The sequence below is a fragment of the Prunus dulcis genome, chromosome 5, assembly GCF_902201215.1.
Source record: "Prunus dulcis chromosome 5, ALMONDv2, whole genome shotgun sequence".
NCBI lineage: Eukaryota > Viridiplantae > Streptophyta > Magnoliopsida > Rosales > Rosaceae > Prunus > Prunus dulcis.
The window spans coordinates 9714485-9730587 of NC_047654.1; the positions used below are offsets into that span (position 1 = coordinate 9714485).

Sequence of the window (16103 nt, forward strand, 5' to 3'; positions counted from 1 at the left end):
ATGGGATTTAAATGGGGCGGCTCGTTGAGTTTCGAGCCGGCACGGCCCATTGGGCCTAATTTCCTCGTTCGGTCCGTCCAAAGATACAGGCCGTGCAGTGCCAGGCCTTACTTAAACGGGTCGTGCTCGAGCTGCCCAATCCGTTTGATACCCGCTAATTAGCCATTAAGAAGTTTGGGCCAAGATTTTCTTGGATGAGATGAAGAGTTTGTTTGTTTGTTCGTAGATCAAGCCCAATGAAGCAAGCCCATCCTTGAGGGTAAAATCGTAATACGAAGAAACATAGGGGCAAAAACGTTATTAAACTGTACTTACACCTGCGGGTTGTGTTAGATTGGAGCGTCCAAAGTCAAAAGCATAATTCATACTTAAGTCTTGTCTCTGCCTTCTGCTTTTCCTCTATAATTGCGTTGCGTTGCTTTGCTGCTTTGGTCAGTCAGTTGTGGTAGCTTTGTTCTACTTGAGAGTTTCAGACCAGTGATTTTAGGATGGCAAGCCAGCCAACTGAGATCCCAAAAACATTTTATGACTTCACTGTTAAGGTAAGAAAATCTCTCTTCAATTAGTTTATAGGTTTCTGCTATATGTTTTCTAGGTGGCTCTGTAAATTTTGAAGACATCTGATTGTTTTGAATATGTTCTTCTTTCTCTGGGAATTGAATTTGAATGTTGGGTATTTATTTTTCTGCAAGTTTGAGAATTTTCCCCAGCTGGCTCTGGTTGGTTGCCAAGAGAAAAAAACGTAACTTAAAGGATGAAGGGGAAAATAAGGAACTTAGATTGAGTTGAGAAGTGTTCTTTGTATCTTGGTTTTGTAGTTGGTCTTATAGTTGTTAATTTGTGTAGGACGCTAAGGGAAATGATGCGGATCTTAGCGTCTACAAGGGAAAAGTTCTTCTGGTTATCAATGTTGCCTCCAAATGGTATTATTCCTCATACTTTGGTTTTTATTTTATTTTATGAGCAATCAAGAAAAACAAAACCTATTTATTCAATTTCGTTTTCAATGATTTGTGGCAGTGGCCTGACCAATTCAAATTACACAGAGCTGAATGAACTATATCAAAAGTATAAAGATCAAGGTTTGCATTTCTAACTAATATTGTTCTCTCTTTGGAACAAGCTTATCTGCTGCTTATTTCATTTTCATTTTCTTGTTAATGTATATACTCATTTTTTTCTCACATCAAACAGGCTAATTTTATGTGACAAAAAAGAATTCCCGAGTTTGTAATGGGGAAATCTTCTCCTCATCATAAATTTCATATAAGCAGTTTGAAAGTTCACAGAAATTACACTTTCCTGTTGTGCCTTTACTTTTTTTTCCCTTTGTATGATATACCGGGGGGGTCGATGCAGGCTTGGAGATTCTGGCATTTCCATGCAACCAGTTTGGTGCTCAGGAACCAGGAAGCAATGAGGAGATTGAAGATTTTGTCTGCACTCGTTTCAAATCAGAATTTCCCATATTTGACAAGGTCGATTCAGGGACAGTAGATTGTGTTGTATCTATGTTCATGCCATCAAACTTAATTTAGTCACTCAAAACTGGTGGAGGATTGAGGATCTGTGTGTTTACAAGTTTTAGTTTCGAGGATTTCATGTTTGATGGATTTAGAAATTTTACATGCGTTCTTCCCTATGGCCGTGTCAACTGCATAATGTGAGATGTTTGGAAATTTATCTTATTTTGTTCTTGTGTTAGATTGAAGTGAACGGTGATAATACTGCTCCAGTGTACAAGTTCTTGAAGGCAGGCAAATGGGGATTCTTTGGAGATGATATTCAGTGGAACTTTACCAAGTTTCTAGTTGACAAGGACGGGAAAGTTTCCGACCGCTATTATCCAACCACTCCCCCGCTTAGCATTGAGGTAAAAACCCTGATGTCTGCACTCTGGAATTTTGATTATGCGATGCTGCCTCTGTTGCTTATTGTAGTTGATCATCGATTCATCGGTAGATTTGTGAAGTTTGCTAACCTTTTGACATTATACGATTTTTGCAGCGTGACATAAAGAAGCTGTTGGGAGTCTCTTGAATGCTGAGATGAGATGTGAAGACTGCAACATATGCTTGCCTTTTGTGTATCAGGAGGGAGAAAAAGTTCAAGCTTGCTTTTGTACGTTTGTTATATTATTAGTGTGTGGCTTCAACACTTGTTAAGGGTGTTCCTTTGTTAAACTGATGTCTGGATTTCAAGACTTTTTAAGGTTGTACGTACATTTATATTTATGTGCGGTGCTAAAACATGAAGCAATTGCAGTCCCCGCCTGTTCCACAATGACCTCCTGTGATACAAAAATATCTTAGCTGTTTCAAATACCGGAAAACATGGTCTGTTTAGTGGGTCATTTGCTAGCACATATTGTGATGTGGTAGAATAATGTAGTCACGTGATGGGAGAGACATAATGCAAGGCTTACGAAATTTTCTCTTAAAAAGTTCCCGTAATAATTACGCATGATAGTTTTCTCAGAGTTTAAGATATGTTAATCTCATTCACATTTGAACCCCAAAAAAAAATTTGTAACATAAAAACTTGAACTTAACAACAAGATTTTCATCCTTTCCTTGAAAGTTACAATTTTATCACCATAAGATTTACTTTTTTTTTTTTTTTTTTTTCCTTAGTAAGCAATAAAATTACAATTAGCTCCTTTACCTTTGAACCACAACCACCCCACTCCAAAAAAAATTAAAAAAACCAATGGCATGCTAGTTGGATTGGTCCAAACGTTTAGTATGCTGGTCCTGCGTTCAAACCCCAATGGTACGTGTGTGTAGGTCCCTTTCCTCACTTTTGGCAAAACACAAAACAACAACAAAAGAAAAAGTAAAAAACATGATTGTATTTGATCTGGCAAAAAACTTTTGCATGCAAAACTGAACCACTTCTACCGTCCAACAACAAAAATGGCGGAACAACCATCGTCGTTGCACCTCCAGCGTCAGAAAAAGGGAACTACCCTACCCTCATTTCATCTCCATTTATTGCCCTAAAGTAACGAGAGTTGATTTCCTAGAAAGCATCACTCAATTGGAGTTCTTGCGATTGTTGCTCATTTTGTGTTTGATATCTTTCCAACAAGAGCCCCTTCGGTTGAGCTTGATTTCATTGATTATATTTCCTATGGGAAATGTGTTTTCTGGTTGCTTTAGCCAAATGCACAAAGGTAAGATCAAGCTTCTTCTTTTCTTGTTTCCCCTGATTTGTTATTGTACAAAACCAACCCAAGTGCTGGTTTTACATTTTGCTTCCAATGTAGGCCCCTCTCTCACATTTTCATTTTGGGTCAGAAAATTTCTGCATCATGCACCTGGATTTTCATTTTTCCCAATGTGATAGTTATGCATTTTCTGAGTTCTGTAGGGTTATGCACAAGAGGGAACAAGAAATAAAGTTTAGAGCAAGAAGTCTATATCATTTTTTGAAATTGTAGAAAGAACACATGTAACCTTCTTGAGTGGCAAATGCTACAGTCACCTAAAATAAGGAAGTTAAAGAAAAGGCATTGTTGCTTAATGCTTCTCTCTGCCACCCACTTTCCTCATAGTTGTGTCTTGTCTGTTCCATTTGCCATTTTTTTCACTTGTGCTAGCTCTTCTACTTCAGACTTGGGACCAGTTTATCGGATGCCAAGCCAAGCCAATGAGTTCCCAAGTACAAAAATTTACGAATTTACTGTCAAGGTAAGGCTCTCTTCAATTAGTTTATGCATTTCTGCTCTATTTTCTAGCTGGGTCTGAAGACTGTAAATGTTATTCAACATGTAATATAATTGGTAGGTGGCTAGTTTTGAAGATATGTGATAATGTTGTTGAATATGTTCTTCCTTTCTGGAATCAATAATCCATGAGTGAAGTTTGAATGTTGGTTACTCCCTTTTTGGAATGTTTGAGAATTTTCGGTAGTGTGATTGGTTGAGAATAAAAAACGCATAATTGAAAGAAAGGGAGAAGGAAATATTCAGACGATGATAATGGGAACATATGTGGCTGGTTCTTTGGTTCAGAATGAAAGGATGTTGTTTTTGTTGAATCTATGTTGGAACTTTGAAATTCAGTTTAGAAGTAGACTAGTAGTATCCTTTATATCGGGATTTTGTTGTTCGTCGGATGGTTGTAAATTCGTTTGTTAGTGCAGGATGCTAAGGGAAAGGATGTGGATCTTAGCGTGTACAGGGGAAAAGTTCTACTGATTGTCAATGTTGCTTCTGAATGGTATCCTCATATTTTTCGCTCCTCACATTTATTATTATTCTCTTCTTTTGAAATAAAAAAGAGAAACAAAAACCTATTTATTCATTGTTGTTTTTCACTGATTTCGAGCAGTGGATTGACCGACGAAAATTACCCTGAGCTAACTAAACTATATCAGCAGTATAAAGATCAAGGTTTGCATTTTGAGATAATATTGTTCTTTCATGCTTACCATTTTGAAAACCATTAGAAATGTAACAGTAGCATGGTGACCATGTCCCTAGGAAATTTATTCTTGACTGAACATCGATTTAAGTTGTTTTCTTACATGTGGATTACACTTTCTTCCCTTCTGACTACCTCTGTGTCTGGAACATGCTTATCTGCTTCTTGTTCATGTTTTTTTCTTTATAAAATTATACTGTTTTGCATACGCAGTTTTTTTTTTTTGGGAAAAATAAGAATTCCCTCTGTTTTCCATACGAAGATCTTTTTTTTAAACTTCAAAAGTTTGCTGAAGTTCTAATTTTCCCTTTATTCTTCCCCTTTGTATGATAAACAGGCTTGGAAATTCTGGCATTTCCGTGCAACCAGTTTGCTGCTCAAGAACCAGGAAGTAATCAACAAATTGAAGAGTTTGTCTGCACTCGTTTTAAATCAGGATTCCAAATTTTTGACAAGGTACTATATTATGTTGTATCTGCCTTCCAACAGCTCATACCTATGACTTTTAGGCAAGACAGCAGATTTTTCAGCTACATGCTCATATATTGTCTGTTTAAAACAATGCAGAAGTGCACTGCTAACTATCCTGAATCTTCCAAAAGGAAAAAAGATATAAATTTTTCCGTTTTCATGCATGAAATAATATTTAAATACTTGAAGGTTGCATATCAACAAACTTAATTGAGTCATTCAGATTCGTTGAGGATCTCTGTGTTCACAAGTTTTAGTTTCAAGAATTTCAAATATGATATGTTTAGGCTTGTCAAATCTACTACTTTAATAGTTGTAGTAAATTAGCGGTTATAAATTATACTTCCTATAGAACTTCTGCAAGTTAGAAATTTTAGATGTGTTCTCCCCTGTAGCCATTTGAACTAAATCGGAGGGCTTGGATGGTATTGTAATAAGGTGGGATGTTCGTAAATTCACCATTTTTGTTCTTTGGTTAGATTGAAGTAAACGGGGATAATGCTGCTCCATTGTACAAGTTCTTGAGGTTAGGCAAATGGGGATTCTTTGATGATGATATTCAGTGGAACTTTGCCAAGTTTCTTGTTGACAAGGAAGGGAAAGTTGTTAATCGTTATTACCCAACAACTTTACCCTTTAGCCTTGAGGTAAAAACCCAGATGTCTGATTCTTACAGATGATTATGTTATGCTGCCTTGGTTGTTTATTTCAGTTGATCATCAGTAAATTTTCTCAAGTAATAATAGCTTTCTGATATTATACTATCTTGGCAGCATGACATAAAGAAGCTGTTGGCGGAGTCTCATGAATGCTGAGATGTGAAGGCTTCAACAGACAACGACCTGTGATACAATCTCACTAGTTTATCTAGTTGTTTCAAATCTGGTAAAACGTAGTCTGTTAATAGGTTATTTGCGAAGATATATTGCAGATTCATGTCCCAGGTTCTCAATCACATATTTGACCATTTATCTTTCAGCTTTTGATTTTCCATGTTTCTTCTAGTTAACAGGTTAAAGCTTTTACATCCAAAATTTCCAAGTAAAACTGCCCATCGTAGACAGTTCGAGATGTTTTGTTTTTGGTACTGTTGGTTGGTGTGTCCTTGGACCGGTAGGCCGGTAGCTATTGCCACATTTAGAAGGAAGCTAGTCACGCCACCATCCCCGAGCAGACAGCTTTTGCACCCATTTGGAGAGGGTTGGTTTGCTCGCTTGGATTGCACATAGTAATTACAATTGGTTTTCTTTATCATCGAAGAGAACATTAAACGTTTTAACATCAACACAGGCTCCTGTGGTCGCCAAATCTTCCCTTGGAAGGTTATAGTTTCAACAAAATGGGAAACCTCCTAATTGTTCCGAATATGGTAGTGCTTGGAACCACAAATCAACGACATTACTAGTGCCTCACAAATTTGGTTCATAGCTACGTAGCAAAAGGCCAGTTGCTTAATAAACCTCATTCTTCCATACATATGCAGCATATAATTTTGCAAATTGTGATTCAGAATTGGTTACAACTACAAACGGACTTTGATTTGATAGAAAGTTCCAGCCAAAAGCCAAAAGAATTTCTTGCTACAGATGAGTATCTTAACCCTCCACACTACTTGAAACTTCCTCAATTATGTTACCGAAATAACCCCCAGAATTACGGCTTTGTTACAGATTATGTTAGCACAAACTTGTTTACCCACCAGTGGGTGAACAAGAGTAGTAAAGTTACAATTCTCACAGATTCGATTCATTTACAACAACACATATATACAAAATTGGCATGTGTTTGTTGCAGCATATCTTCACCCGCGAGTCAAGTCGATGCCGGTGTGCGGATTTCTCAAATCAACTTGCCGCGAACCTGGCCAAAGGCCTGCTCCGGAAGGATTATAATTTTGAGTAGGCGGGGTGTTAGATGGTAGGGCCAATTTCTCATTATGCTGAGGCTCAGAATTCTCGTCGCTATTGGGACCAGCCACTTGCTTGTTCTTGGTCTTGGAGCCACCATAGACAAAACTACACAGCACAACCTGCAACAAAAATGAATTAGACCTTTGTGCTGCCATCTTCAAAGTGCATATATCCACATTTCTAGACTATAATCAGAATCTGATAAAAAGACGCCTCTCAGATCATCCCATGCTAGACAAGTGTGTTTCAATCACACAATCTTCCAACAAAAGATAGCCATCTTCAAAGTGCGTATATGCACAGATACTGCATATCACAACCTATGTACACGTGCAAACTACCACTCTTGCAAAGATGTGCAGGAAATATGGCATTAGCACTACTAGGAATGTTTCTGAGCAGTAAAGAAATTACCTGCACTGGAGTTGCGGCAATAAGCATTGCCACAGCACCACCAATGACATGACCATCAGGACTAGAAAGGGAAACACTTATACCCCCTGTTCGATTGCGTGGTCCACCATCCTCAGCAACCAAGTACGACCCTGACAAGCATAATATCTGGAAACGACCCTGCACAGCCATATAAACAATTGAGTCAAAAAGAGTGAAGCTAATTCTACAAAAATTGGACTAGGAAAAGTCAGTGCATTTTAGTGAGCAAGGCCATTCATGATATCAGTATTGACTACTATGATAGCAACTTTAGGCGGCCAATCTATCATAAAGACTATTTAATAAAGCAACAACGCATTCCCAGAAAAGAAATATAAACATTTTGAGCTGTTTCAGAAAGGATAAAAGAAAGAGAATAAAAATATGTTGCAACTCTTGGAGAAAAGGACTGAAGTAGACATTTGAAGCTATTTAAACCTGGATAGTATCTGAACTAATTACTGTCAAACAAAGTTTGTTCAACCTTCCTCTGACAAATAAACCAACCTTAAATATACTCATGCAATCCTAATGGCATTAGTCACACCACTTTTTATTATATTAGGTTCGGTCACTTCGAAGGATTGGCTACAGATCTTAACTACAGACCTGCCTAACCCAAAGGTAGATGAAGTCTCACAATCACCATAAACATGTCATGTTCTAACATTCCAATTATCTGATCAACTCACAATGACTTGCAGCAGCTATAGCATCACCCGTTAAACCATCAAACAACCACCTTCATTTTTTGCAATAAAACCCCACCATAACTAGAAATCGAATCGAATCCATGACAGTAGCACTTCATTTTTTGGCAACTCTACTGATTTAAGCTAATCAAGAACTGTCCAACCAATAATTTGTTTTAGTCACTTGACCACGTTCTCCTTAAAACAAAACTTAAACTACCTGAATACCAGCACAGACAAACACCCATATATTCCCTACACTATTAGCAACCCAGCTATTGCCAGACCAAACTGCACTCAAACCTTACAACTTTCAACAATTATCAGCACCGCTGCCTTATTTTGAAACTTCACACTTTGGACAACATATCCATACGTTCTGCCTCAGCCACTTTCCCAGATCTTGCTTAAGATATTCTCTTAGCTCTAGTTCTAATTCGTAGAAACTAACACTACAATGGTATTCTCATATTACACTGCTCAAACACCTACAATTCCCGATACCATTTTTTAAAAATCCTAGCAACATCTAACCCAAGCATGCAAGTATTACCTTCCCTGACTCAGATTTAAATCCCATTCCCCGACTCAAGTCGCAGACATACAATTTTATATCCAAACTAAGAATCTCCTCCAAATCATAAATATCACACCATAGCTTTAAAACCCAAACCTTAAACTCTTTCTGTTCCCTACCATCTTCCATACGTAGATAGATTCCCTGCCTCCTAGCCCTTCATTTGTCTCCTTTTCATTCTATTCCTTTGATTATTTCTGATTCTACTGGTATCCCAAAGGCCTTACTAGCACTTTGTATGCCATTGCTCTTCTGGCCCATATTTTTTTATAAGTAGCTAATTACTGCACTAGTTTCTCATCAGCTATTTTTGAAACTAAACAAAGTGTTCAAGTTATTAAAGAACAACAAAATTTGAAATGTAACTATAACCAACTACAAACTTGCACATCTACCCTGGACAGCTCTTTGCAATCATAAAAGTTACAACATTATGTAAACTGAACTACAGTTGCAACTTATGGTATTTGCAAGAAATATTTTAAACAAAAAGAAGGAAATCAGCAGCTTTGTATCCTAAATTTGAAATGGAAATTCTCACTAACTTTAATAAGACCAACATAGAAGGAAAGCCATCTAAAACGGAAGTCATTTGTATGCACCAACACGAGCAAAAATAAACACAGAATTGAGTGCTTCAACCTCAAACGTGACACTGACACCAGTAGATGCAGGCTGACGTAGAGTTACTGAAGATGCTGTACCACTTCCTGACAAAATGCATAGCGCCCTTGGTCTCTGTTGTGAAAACAACAATAATTTTGCTGCAATGTCCTACAAAGGCAAAATAACAAAGTATATTAATCATCGAAAATTAAGTTCAAGCCATTCAAAATAAAGGCTTCCACCGAGACCCAGACTCAACTGACGTGTGATCATACTTTTAGAGTAGGATGATATGTGTGTGCCCCTTTGCAATTGTATGTATGTGTAGTTTGTGGAATCCTAGTGATATAGTCAGTCCATTGATATGTGCTTGCAACAATCCCCATATTTACAAACTCAGCATGTTGAAAAACTCTAATGACATCTATGAAGCTTTACAGTAGAAACGGGTCAAGCATTATGCAAAACTTTAATAGCAGCATTCTTATTACCATGTGTTCATGATCCAGAAAACTCCAGCACAATTGATGTAAAAATTATTTGGATCAAGCTTCTAGTTAGTTATCTGAAGCAAGCATAATAGGCCTGGTAAAGCATTATTTTTTTTCCGATTTTGGTATCAATCTGCTTTCCTTTCCTTATGCATGAGAAAGAAAATTTCTGTACTTATGCAGATCTAATGCAGCTTTAAAGCCATAATTAAGCAAACAATAAACACTGACAACCTCTATGTGTTAACAGAAGGCTGCCAAACCAATAAATTGGAGCAACTGATCACAGAGGACAAAATTCTTCTGCATCATATTTTAGGTATTCAGTCATTTGAACTTATATAGCATACCTCTCCAGCTCCAATGGTGATAACATGGGGTGCAAAAGCCAGTCCAGCTGAAGTATTCATCCAGTCCCCTATAATAACAGTTTAACATTTCCAAGAAATAGTAAAAATTCATAGATCTCAAAGTACATGCAAAAACAGATGGTGATAATTACTTAATTACAGATGACATACTTCAGCTGATTCAGATGGGAAAACCTCAACTGGAAAAATACAAACATCTGACCAATAACTATCATAATAATAAGTCACATATATAAAACAAATCAGACACTAGAAGCCATAACTTTTTCTTCTGCATGCACCTCATTTTCACAACTCCGGTGCATATTTTGTAGATTCTTTTGCTAGTTAAGTTGTGGTAGTTAGTTAGTGGGCACCTAAAGGACATTACTCATAATTAAAAAAGGAAGGAAGCTTAGGAACATTAGCAGAATTGGCATGAATTGAACACCATTTATAGAAATGAAGAGAAACACTACTAAAGGCTAACAATAATGAGACACTATATGCTAGCCAACTAAATTTATAAAAGTAATAAAATTAGAATCATAAAATAAAAGTCAAGGCATAAAAAAAAAAAAAAAAAGGTTGTAGAAGTTGCACAGAGATTTACCAAGAGTAGCTAACTGTTGTTTCCTACCACTCCCAGGTGGCCGCCCTCTACTACGTTTTGGAGTGGGGCTGGTTGAACCTGGTCTAGGATTAGGTGTTGCAGACATGGGAGACAATCCCAGAGAAACCGGCCCATCAGGACCATACTTCCTGGGCCTCCCTCTTTTCTTCTTTACAGGCTCACCTGAAGGCACTCCAGGAGTGACATTCATGCTAATGCCATGATGAGGAAAATTGGGTCTTGAAGGCTCTACTGAGAATGTTGATCCTACAGAGCTGACCCTCACATTAGACTGAGGTTGAAGGACAGTGTTTGACATGTGCCTGAACCCAGGTGGAGTATGCAGTCCACCACCAGCCTGTGATCCAGGCATAGACCCACCAACCCCTCCCCTATGGATGTAGTATTGAGCTGACCCACCAGACAATCCCATGGCTTCTCTCCCATCCATGCATTTACTGAGAGACTTGTCACTAGAAAGCTTAAGTTTTTGTCACCTAAAGATTGTGTCTTGAAACCCGTTGGTCAATTATGCTAAGGATTGTAAAAAAAAACCACCCCACCACTAGGAGATTTAACGGAAAATGGAAATTTCAAAACAAAGGCTTCACGGAGGTTTTTATTCAAATGGGAAAATTTTCATAGCATTTTTTTTCAAAACCAAAAGAAGAGGGGAAGAAATCCCCTTCAGCCCTAAATCTTCAAAATACAGGAACGCAGTGAGCTTGTAAAACAAGGATTTTACAAGGGTTTTATTTTAAGTTTCAGAAAAAATCTAAAAACCCAGCAAAGTTTTGATCTTCAACCGGAAAAACAAGAAAGTGCGTGATGCCAAAGCTTGAACAGAACCACCCTCACAAACCCATAACAGAGAATACCTAGGAAAAACCAAAATGTAGAAAAATCGGGGGCTCGGGTAGCTACAGAAAAGCAAGAAAAACGACCTGGCAGCTCTTGAAGCACTGCCTCAAACACAATAGTGAGAACAAAACCCTAGATTTGAAATCTAGGGTTTTGACAAGGAAAATGCAGGAGGTGGAAGGGAAAAAAGAGGGAGGAAAAGACAAAGAAAGGGAAGGGGGGTTGGGGAGGAAAATGAATTGAAAATTTGAGCTTTTGAATTAAAGGTGTGAGTGTATAAGTGTCTTGTGTGTGTGTATGTGAACTGTGAACTGTGAACTGTGAACTACTCAAAGACCTTTTTCGCTTTTTTCTTTATTCTAAAATGTAGTGAGTGAGTGAAGGGGTGGGGTGTGGTGGGGTGTAAGTATCTCTGACCATACGAAAGGAAAGACTAATGGTATTGGACGACAGTGTGGGGCCTACCAAAGTACCAACCTAGATGTCCTTATCAGATCGCCCTTTCGTAGGGCACATGGCCTCTGAGAAAAACTTAGTTGTAACGGAATAATACTACTTAACCAATAATGTTATGTTACATAAAAGTATTATTCTGCATGTCATAATATTATTGAACGAGAATAATAAAATAGTGTCATTTCCGTTTCATAAAAGTTTTTCTCCTCCAGAGCCAATGGCCCCACATCTCTCTCTCATTCACACTCTCTCTGTCCTCTTTCTCTCTCTCTTTAATGACCCCTTTGGCCTGGTTTGGGTTACAGATTGCTAATCTGATGTAAACAGAGCTAGGACCCAAAAGCTATTTTATTTGAACTTTTGTTCTTCTTCTGTTTTCTTTTTGGTGAGAGAGAGTTGGAATTTGGTCATGGGCCAGTCTAAAATGGACAAACTAATCTGAAAAGATTATTATTAATATCATTTTGAAGAAACAACAAGAATGTTGAATCAATTTTACTGTTTATGACTATATTAAATGAAGTTTTGAATCAATTTTACTGTTTATGACTATATTAAATGAAGTTTCTCTTGTCTGAATTTTGGAAAAAGATGGGATTTGAAGTTACGATAAAAACAATGGCTGGAGATAGGGGAAAAAGGGCATGTGTTGGTGGTGCGTGTATTCAAAGGTAGGAAACGATGTCGTTTTCTTCTAATATGATTGTCTTGGTGGGTGAAATGAGCTGCCTGCTCTCAGTCTTTTTTGTGCTCATTAACGACTTTGAGACAAATGGGCATTATTGAGTCACGTAGTTGAAAACAAATCAAATGAGTGATTAGCGTGGTCAATAAAGAGTTGATTGTTGAATTATTGGCCTACAATCAAAAAGAAAAGAAAAGGAGAAAATGTTTTCAAACTAGGACTAGAGTAGGAACAAAAACCTGGCCCACCTTTTGATTACACTTACCAACATGTTGAATTGTTCATATTGTATTTCCAATTATCTTATTACCAAAAATGTGTTTTCAATTCAGGGGATTGCGATTTAATTTCATTTATAAAGTTTCCACACTTTCTTTCTCTTCTACTTCTTTTGCTTCTTTTAGGGGTGGTCATGATTCGATTGGGTCCAACTCTACCTCTAAATCGCCAACCGAATCAGAGCCACCTTAACAGTTCGAGTCTTACATCAAAAATGGCAACAACCAGAACAACAACAATGTGCTTGAAGCCCAATATGGCTTAAGAGAAGGGCTTGAAACTCGGTAATGAGACAATGAATGCATGAGGGGAATATGTTGTCCCTTGAAATAAAGCATGTGTGTTCCCACAATTTGTTCCTCCAAAGTTAAAGAAGAAGATAAAAAAAAGTTAAGCACACAGGTGCAGATAAATTCATGTTCAATTCACAAAGAAACGATCCACACATCAAAGGCTGGTCTCCTACAAAGTCACAGAGATTTTAAATTGTGAGGTATGAGAAGAACCTAAAATGTAAAATACAAGATCTGGTACACCAATGTACACAATTCAGGTTCCTTCGTATTCATTAACAGAAAGTGTTGTACAATACAAAGTCCGGAAGGACAAAACTGGTGTTATCGCCCAAGACCGCCATTATCTTCACCAAATAATTCATTCACATGAAGTTTGATCAGAGCTTCAATAGTTCAGTTAAGACCTGAGTTTGCTTTCCTGTAAGACTGAAGATTTTAGGACCTCACAAATTCAATTTTTTTTAGTGCAGTCACAATAAAATCACTGTGTCATGAACAAGTAAGAAAGTTTACCAAAGTTCTGAGCGGTTACAGACTTCTGCTTCCTATTAACATAATCCAGGTACCCCTGACAAATGAGAAAACATAAATTAATGCCAGCGTCCCAGACTTAGAAAACTGATTGAGAATAGTTAATAATTTCTTAAATGTTCTTCAGTATTATCTACTGAAACAACCAAAAACACATCATTTTTATCATTTTTATCTAGCATGACCTAGAGCGTATTATTGAATGCTATGTAACAAAAAAAATATATACACCATTACCTGGAGTATACCAACAGCAGCAAACTTGTCAATAATTGTCTTGGACGTAACTGGATGCAAATTCAAAGGCCTTAAGAGTAATTCCACATTCTGTGTGCAGTAAAATAAAATTTAAGATTCAAGATCACTGACAAAATAATGGAAACATATGTGCAAGTCGTAACAATAGCCTACACACTAGCTTTGCCAGTTCTATTTGATGTATTCTAACTCTTGAGTGTAAACTGGCTTTCTCCTGGCACTCAAAGTAAAAGCAAGAACTTTAACATTTGAAACAGAAAAATTACAAAACTTAATGGATACCAAATAAACCTTAGACACATCCAAGTTAGTCGAAGGTCCATACTGATGAACTAATAACATCAGCATGTGATTACATCTTCTGCTACACATGTCAGAATCATCATATTACCAGACTCGATAATTTTCCAAGCCTATCTGCACTAACCTTTGATGTAAAGCCCTCATCCCAATACGTATATTTTAAGCCTTCAAGTTTTCTTGTCGCAGAGAGGTCATCAATGAAAAGCTTCACTTGGACAGCCTAAACAAAGATGAGCAAATCATTATCAGAAAGAAGATGAGAGTCCATATGGACAACTCAGGTTAAGATACACACATCAGGACTGCGTCTCTGTCTGTCGAAAGGGTATCCAACAATGAAGCCCTCCAGAGAAAGTTCAGAGATCTGCACATAAAACCAAAGCAATTATGACTCTGACTCGGAAATGAAGGATCAAAGTGTAGAAAACAGTTTACATCATTGAGGTACTATCATGTATGATTTGAAATGTATACAGGCTCGGTGCTATGCCACTTGTAATCTAAGGATAATTGAACACTTGGGTAGGGCCGGGAGAATCACAACTCTAAGAACCAATCATGAAAAAAGAAGAAATACATATCGACATTTTTTATGCTGCAATGATGCAGAGGAAAATTCCTAGATTTCGCTCTGAAAATAACTTCAATAATTTTGAAAATGCATTATAATATGATGATGTCTTCAGTCATATATGGCAAGACCCAGACAGAGGAAAGCAATGGAAGGCATTCGGCCAATTGGCCTTAGGAATGAGGAAGTAAGGGGGATAATGCCATGGCTGAAATATATAGGTGTCTTTGACAAAATCAAAAGCCTTTTAACACCCCGTATGAGCCGTATCATAACCAAGACCACATTGCCAGATGCAAAGTCAAATAAACAAATGGTCATGATTATTAGAAGCAGTTGCCACTGTGTTACTTCAATTGTCAAACCCGCACAACCAATATTCAATTTCAATCTGTGAATTAATATTGAATCCCCAGAAGAAGAAAAAAGAACCCAATAGTTGTTTTTTTTAAGCTTAACCCAATAATTGTTTTAGGCACCTTCAAAGAACATTGCTAAAATAAATATTAAAAAAAACAAAACTTTAGAAAATGAACAACAAACTCACCAAACTCTGAAAATCATCGGCCATCATATCAAGTGTTGATTTCTTCCGAAGCAGAACGCTGCGGAGCATCGAATATTAACACACTCAACTTTAGTTCCGAAGCATAATTTGAAGACTGAGCATGTAAAAGAAGAATTCAATTGATTACCTTAAAGGTGAAGCAATCTTGTTATGAATGTCTGAAACAGCTACGCCGACGTACTTGTCGCCGACGTCCAAACCAAGCAAACGCCCACGTTCGAGAGCATTGCCCCTAACCAAGTCTTGGAACAAGCTCAAAGGCTTTACGTACCTCATCTAATCGTATGCGGCTTCGTCAAAATATGATATTTCATTGAAGCATTTCGTCGAACAGTTGGTTGTCGACTGATTAAGTGGCAGCCTCCGCTCTCTGTGACAGTATGGGTCGGACCGGAACCGAAAGAGAGATTGGGCCATGAGGCTGGACTTATAATCAGTATCCTAGCCCAACCCATCAACAAAGTCGCAAATTTTTATCGACGCTCTAAAAAATATCATGTAATCATCCCTTACGGATTTACAATCAAATTTATATGCACTGCTAGAATCCTATCCAAAAATAGATAGACGAACATAATCTTATTGATCGATCGTTCATCAAATTGAGACATTTGAGTTATCCATGCATCGAAAAAATAGACGAATACAATGCTTTGAGACGTTTGAGTTATCAATGATCCAAAAAATAGACGAAAACAATGTTTTCAATAAATTGATTAAATA

At 37.4% G+C, this 16103-nt stretch overlaps 4 protein-coding genes across 5 annotated transcripts; 2 read left to right on the forward strand and 2 right to left on the reverse strand.

Annotated features, from left to right (window-relative positions):
- Positions 1 to 331: 331 nt before the first annotated feature.
- LOC117628171 (probable phospholipid hydroperoxide glutathione peroxidase) lies at positions 332 to 2283 on the forward strand. The gene is made up of 6 exons (XM_034360555.1): positions 332 to 542; positions 847 to 923; positions 1021 to 1082; positions 1360 to 1478; positions 1706 to 1873; positions 2008 to 2283. Exons 1-6 carry the CDS (start codon positions 489 to 491, stop codon positions 2038 to 2040), a joined length of 513 nt encoding a protein of 170 aa, XP_034216446.1. The 5' UTR covers positions 332 to 488; the 3' UTR covers positions 2041 to 2283.
- A 582-nt stretch (positions 2284 to 2865) lies between these two features.
- LOC117627149 (probable phospholipid hydroperoxide glutathione peroxidase) lies at positions 2866 to 5891 on the forward strand. Its single transcript, XM_034359077.1, has 7 exons — positions 2866 to 3175; positions 3616 to 3692; positions 4147 to 4223; positions 4335 to 4396; positions 4765 to 4883; positions 5378 to 5545; positions 5672 to 5891. The coding sequence occupies exons 1-7, from the start codon at positions 3133 to 3135 to the stop codon at positions 5711 to 5713; spliced, it is 588 nt and encodes a 195-aa protein (XP_034214968.1). The 5' UTR covers positions 2866 to 3132; the 3' UTR covers positions 5714 to 5891.
- A 454-nt stretch (positions 5892 to 6345) lies between these two features.
- LOC117627148 (AT-hook motif nuclear-localized protein 5) lies at positions 6346 to 11752 on the reverse strand. The gene is made up of 5 exons (XM_034359076.1): positions 10573 to 11752; positions 9960 to 10027; positions 9155 to 9286; positions 7223 to 7381; positions 6346 to 6927 (listed from the first exon to the last, which is right to left on the reverse strand). Exons 1-5 carry the CDS (start codon positions 11021 to 11023, stop codon positions 6700 to 6702), a joined length of 1038 nt encoding a protein of 345 aa, XP_034214967.1. The 5' UTR covers positions 11024 to 11752; the 3' UTR covers positions 6346 to 6699.
- A 1481-nt stretch (positions 11753 to 13233) lies between these two features.
- LOC117628118 (putative pre-16S rRNA nuclease) lies at positions 13234 to 15884 on the reverse strand. 2 transcript variants are annotated; one of them, XM_034360487.1, is made up of 7 exons: positions 15508 to 15884; positions 15360 to 15417; positions 14537 to 14605; positions 14366 to 14461; positions 13918 to 14007; positions 13663 to 13717; positions 13234 to 13567 (listed from the first exon to the last, which is right to left on the reverse strand). In XM_034360487.1, exons 1-7 carry the CDS (start codon positions 15654 to 15656, stop codon positions 13527 to 13529), a joined length of 558 nt encoding a protein of 185 aa, XP_034216378.1. In that variant the 5' UTR covers positions 15657 to 15884; the 3' UTR covers positions 13234 to 13526. The 2 variants fall into 2 exon arrangements, with proteins under 2 accessions (XP_034216378.1, XP_034216379.1); XM_034360488.1 differs by having other exon boundaries at positions 13234 to 13575; positions 15508 to 15761.
- Between the last annotated feature and the right edge of the window lie 219 nt (positions 15885 to 16103).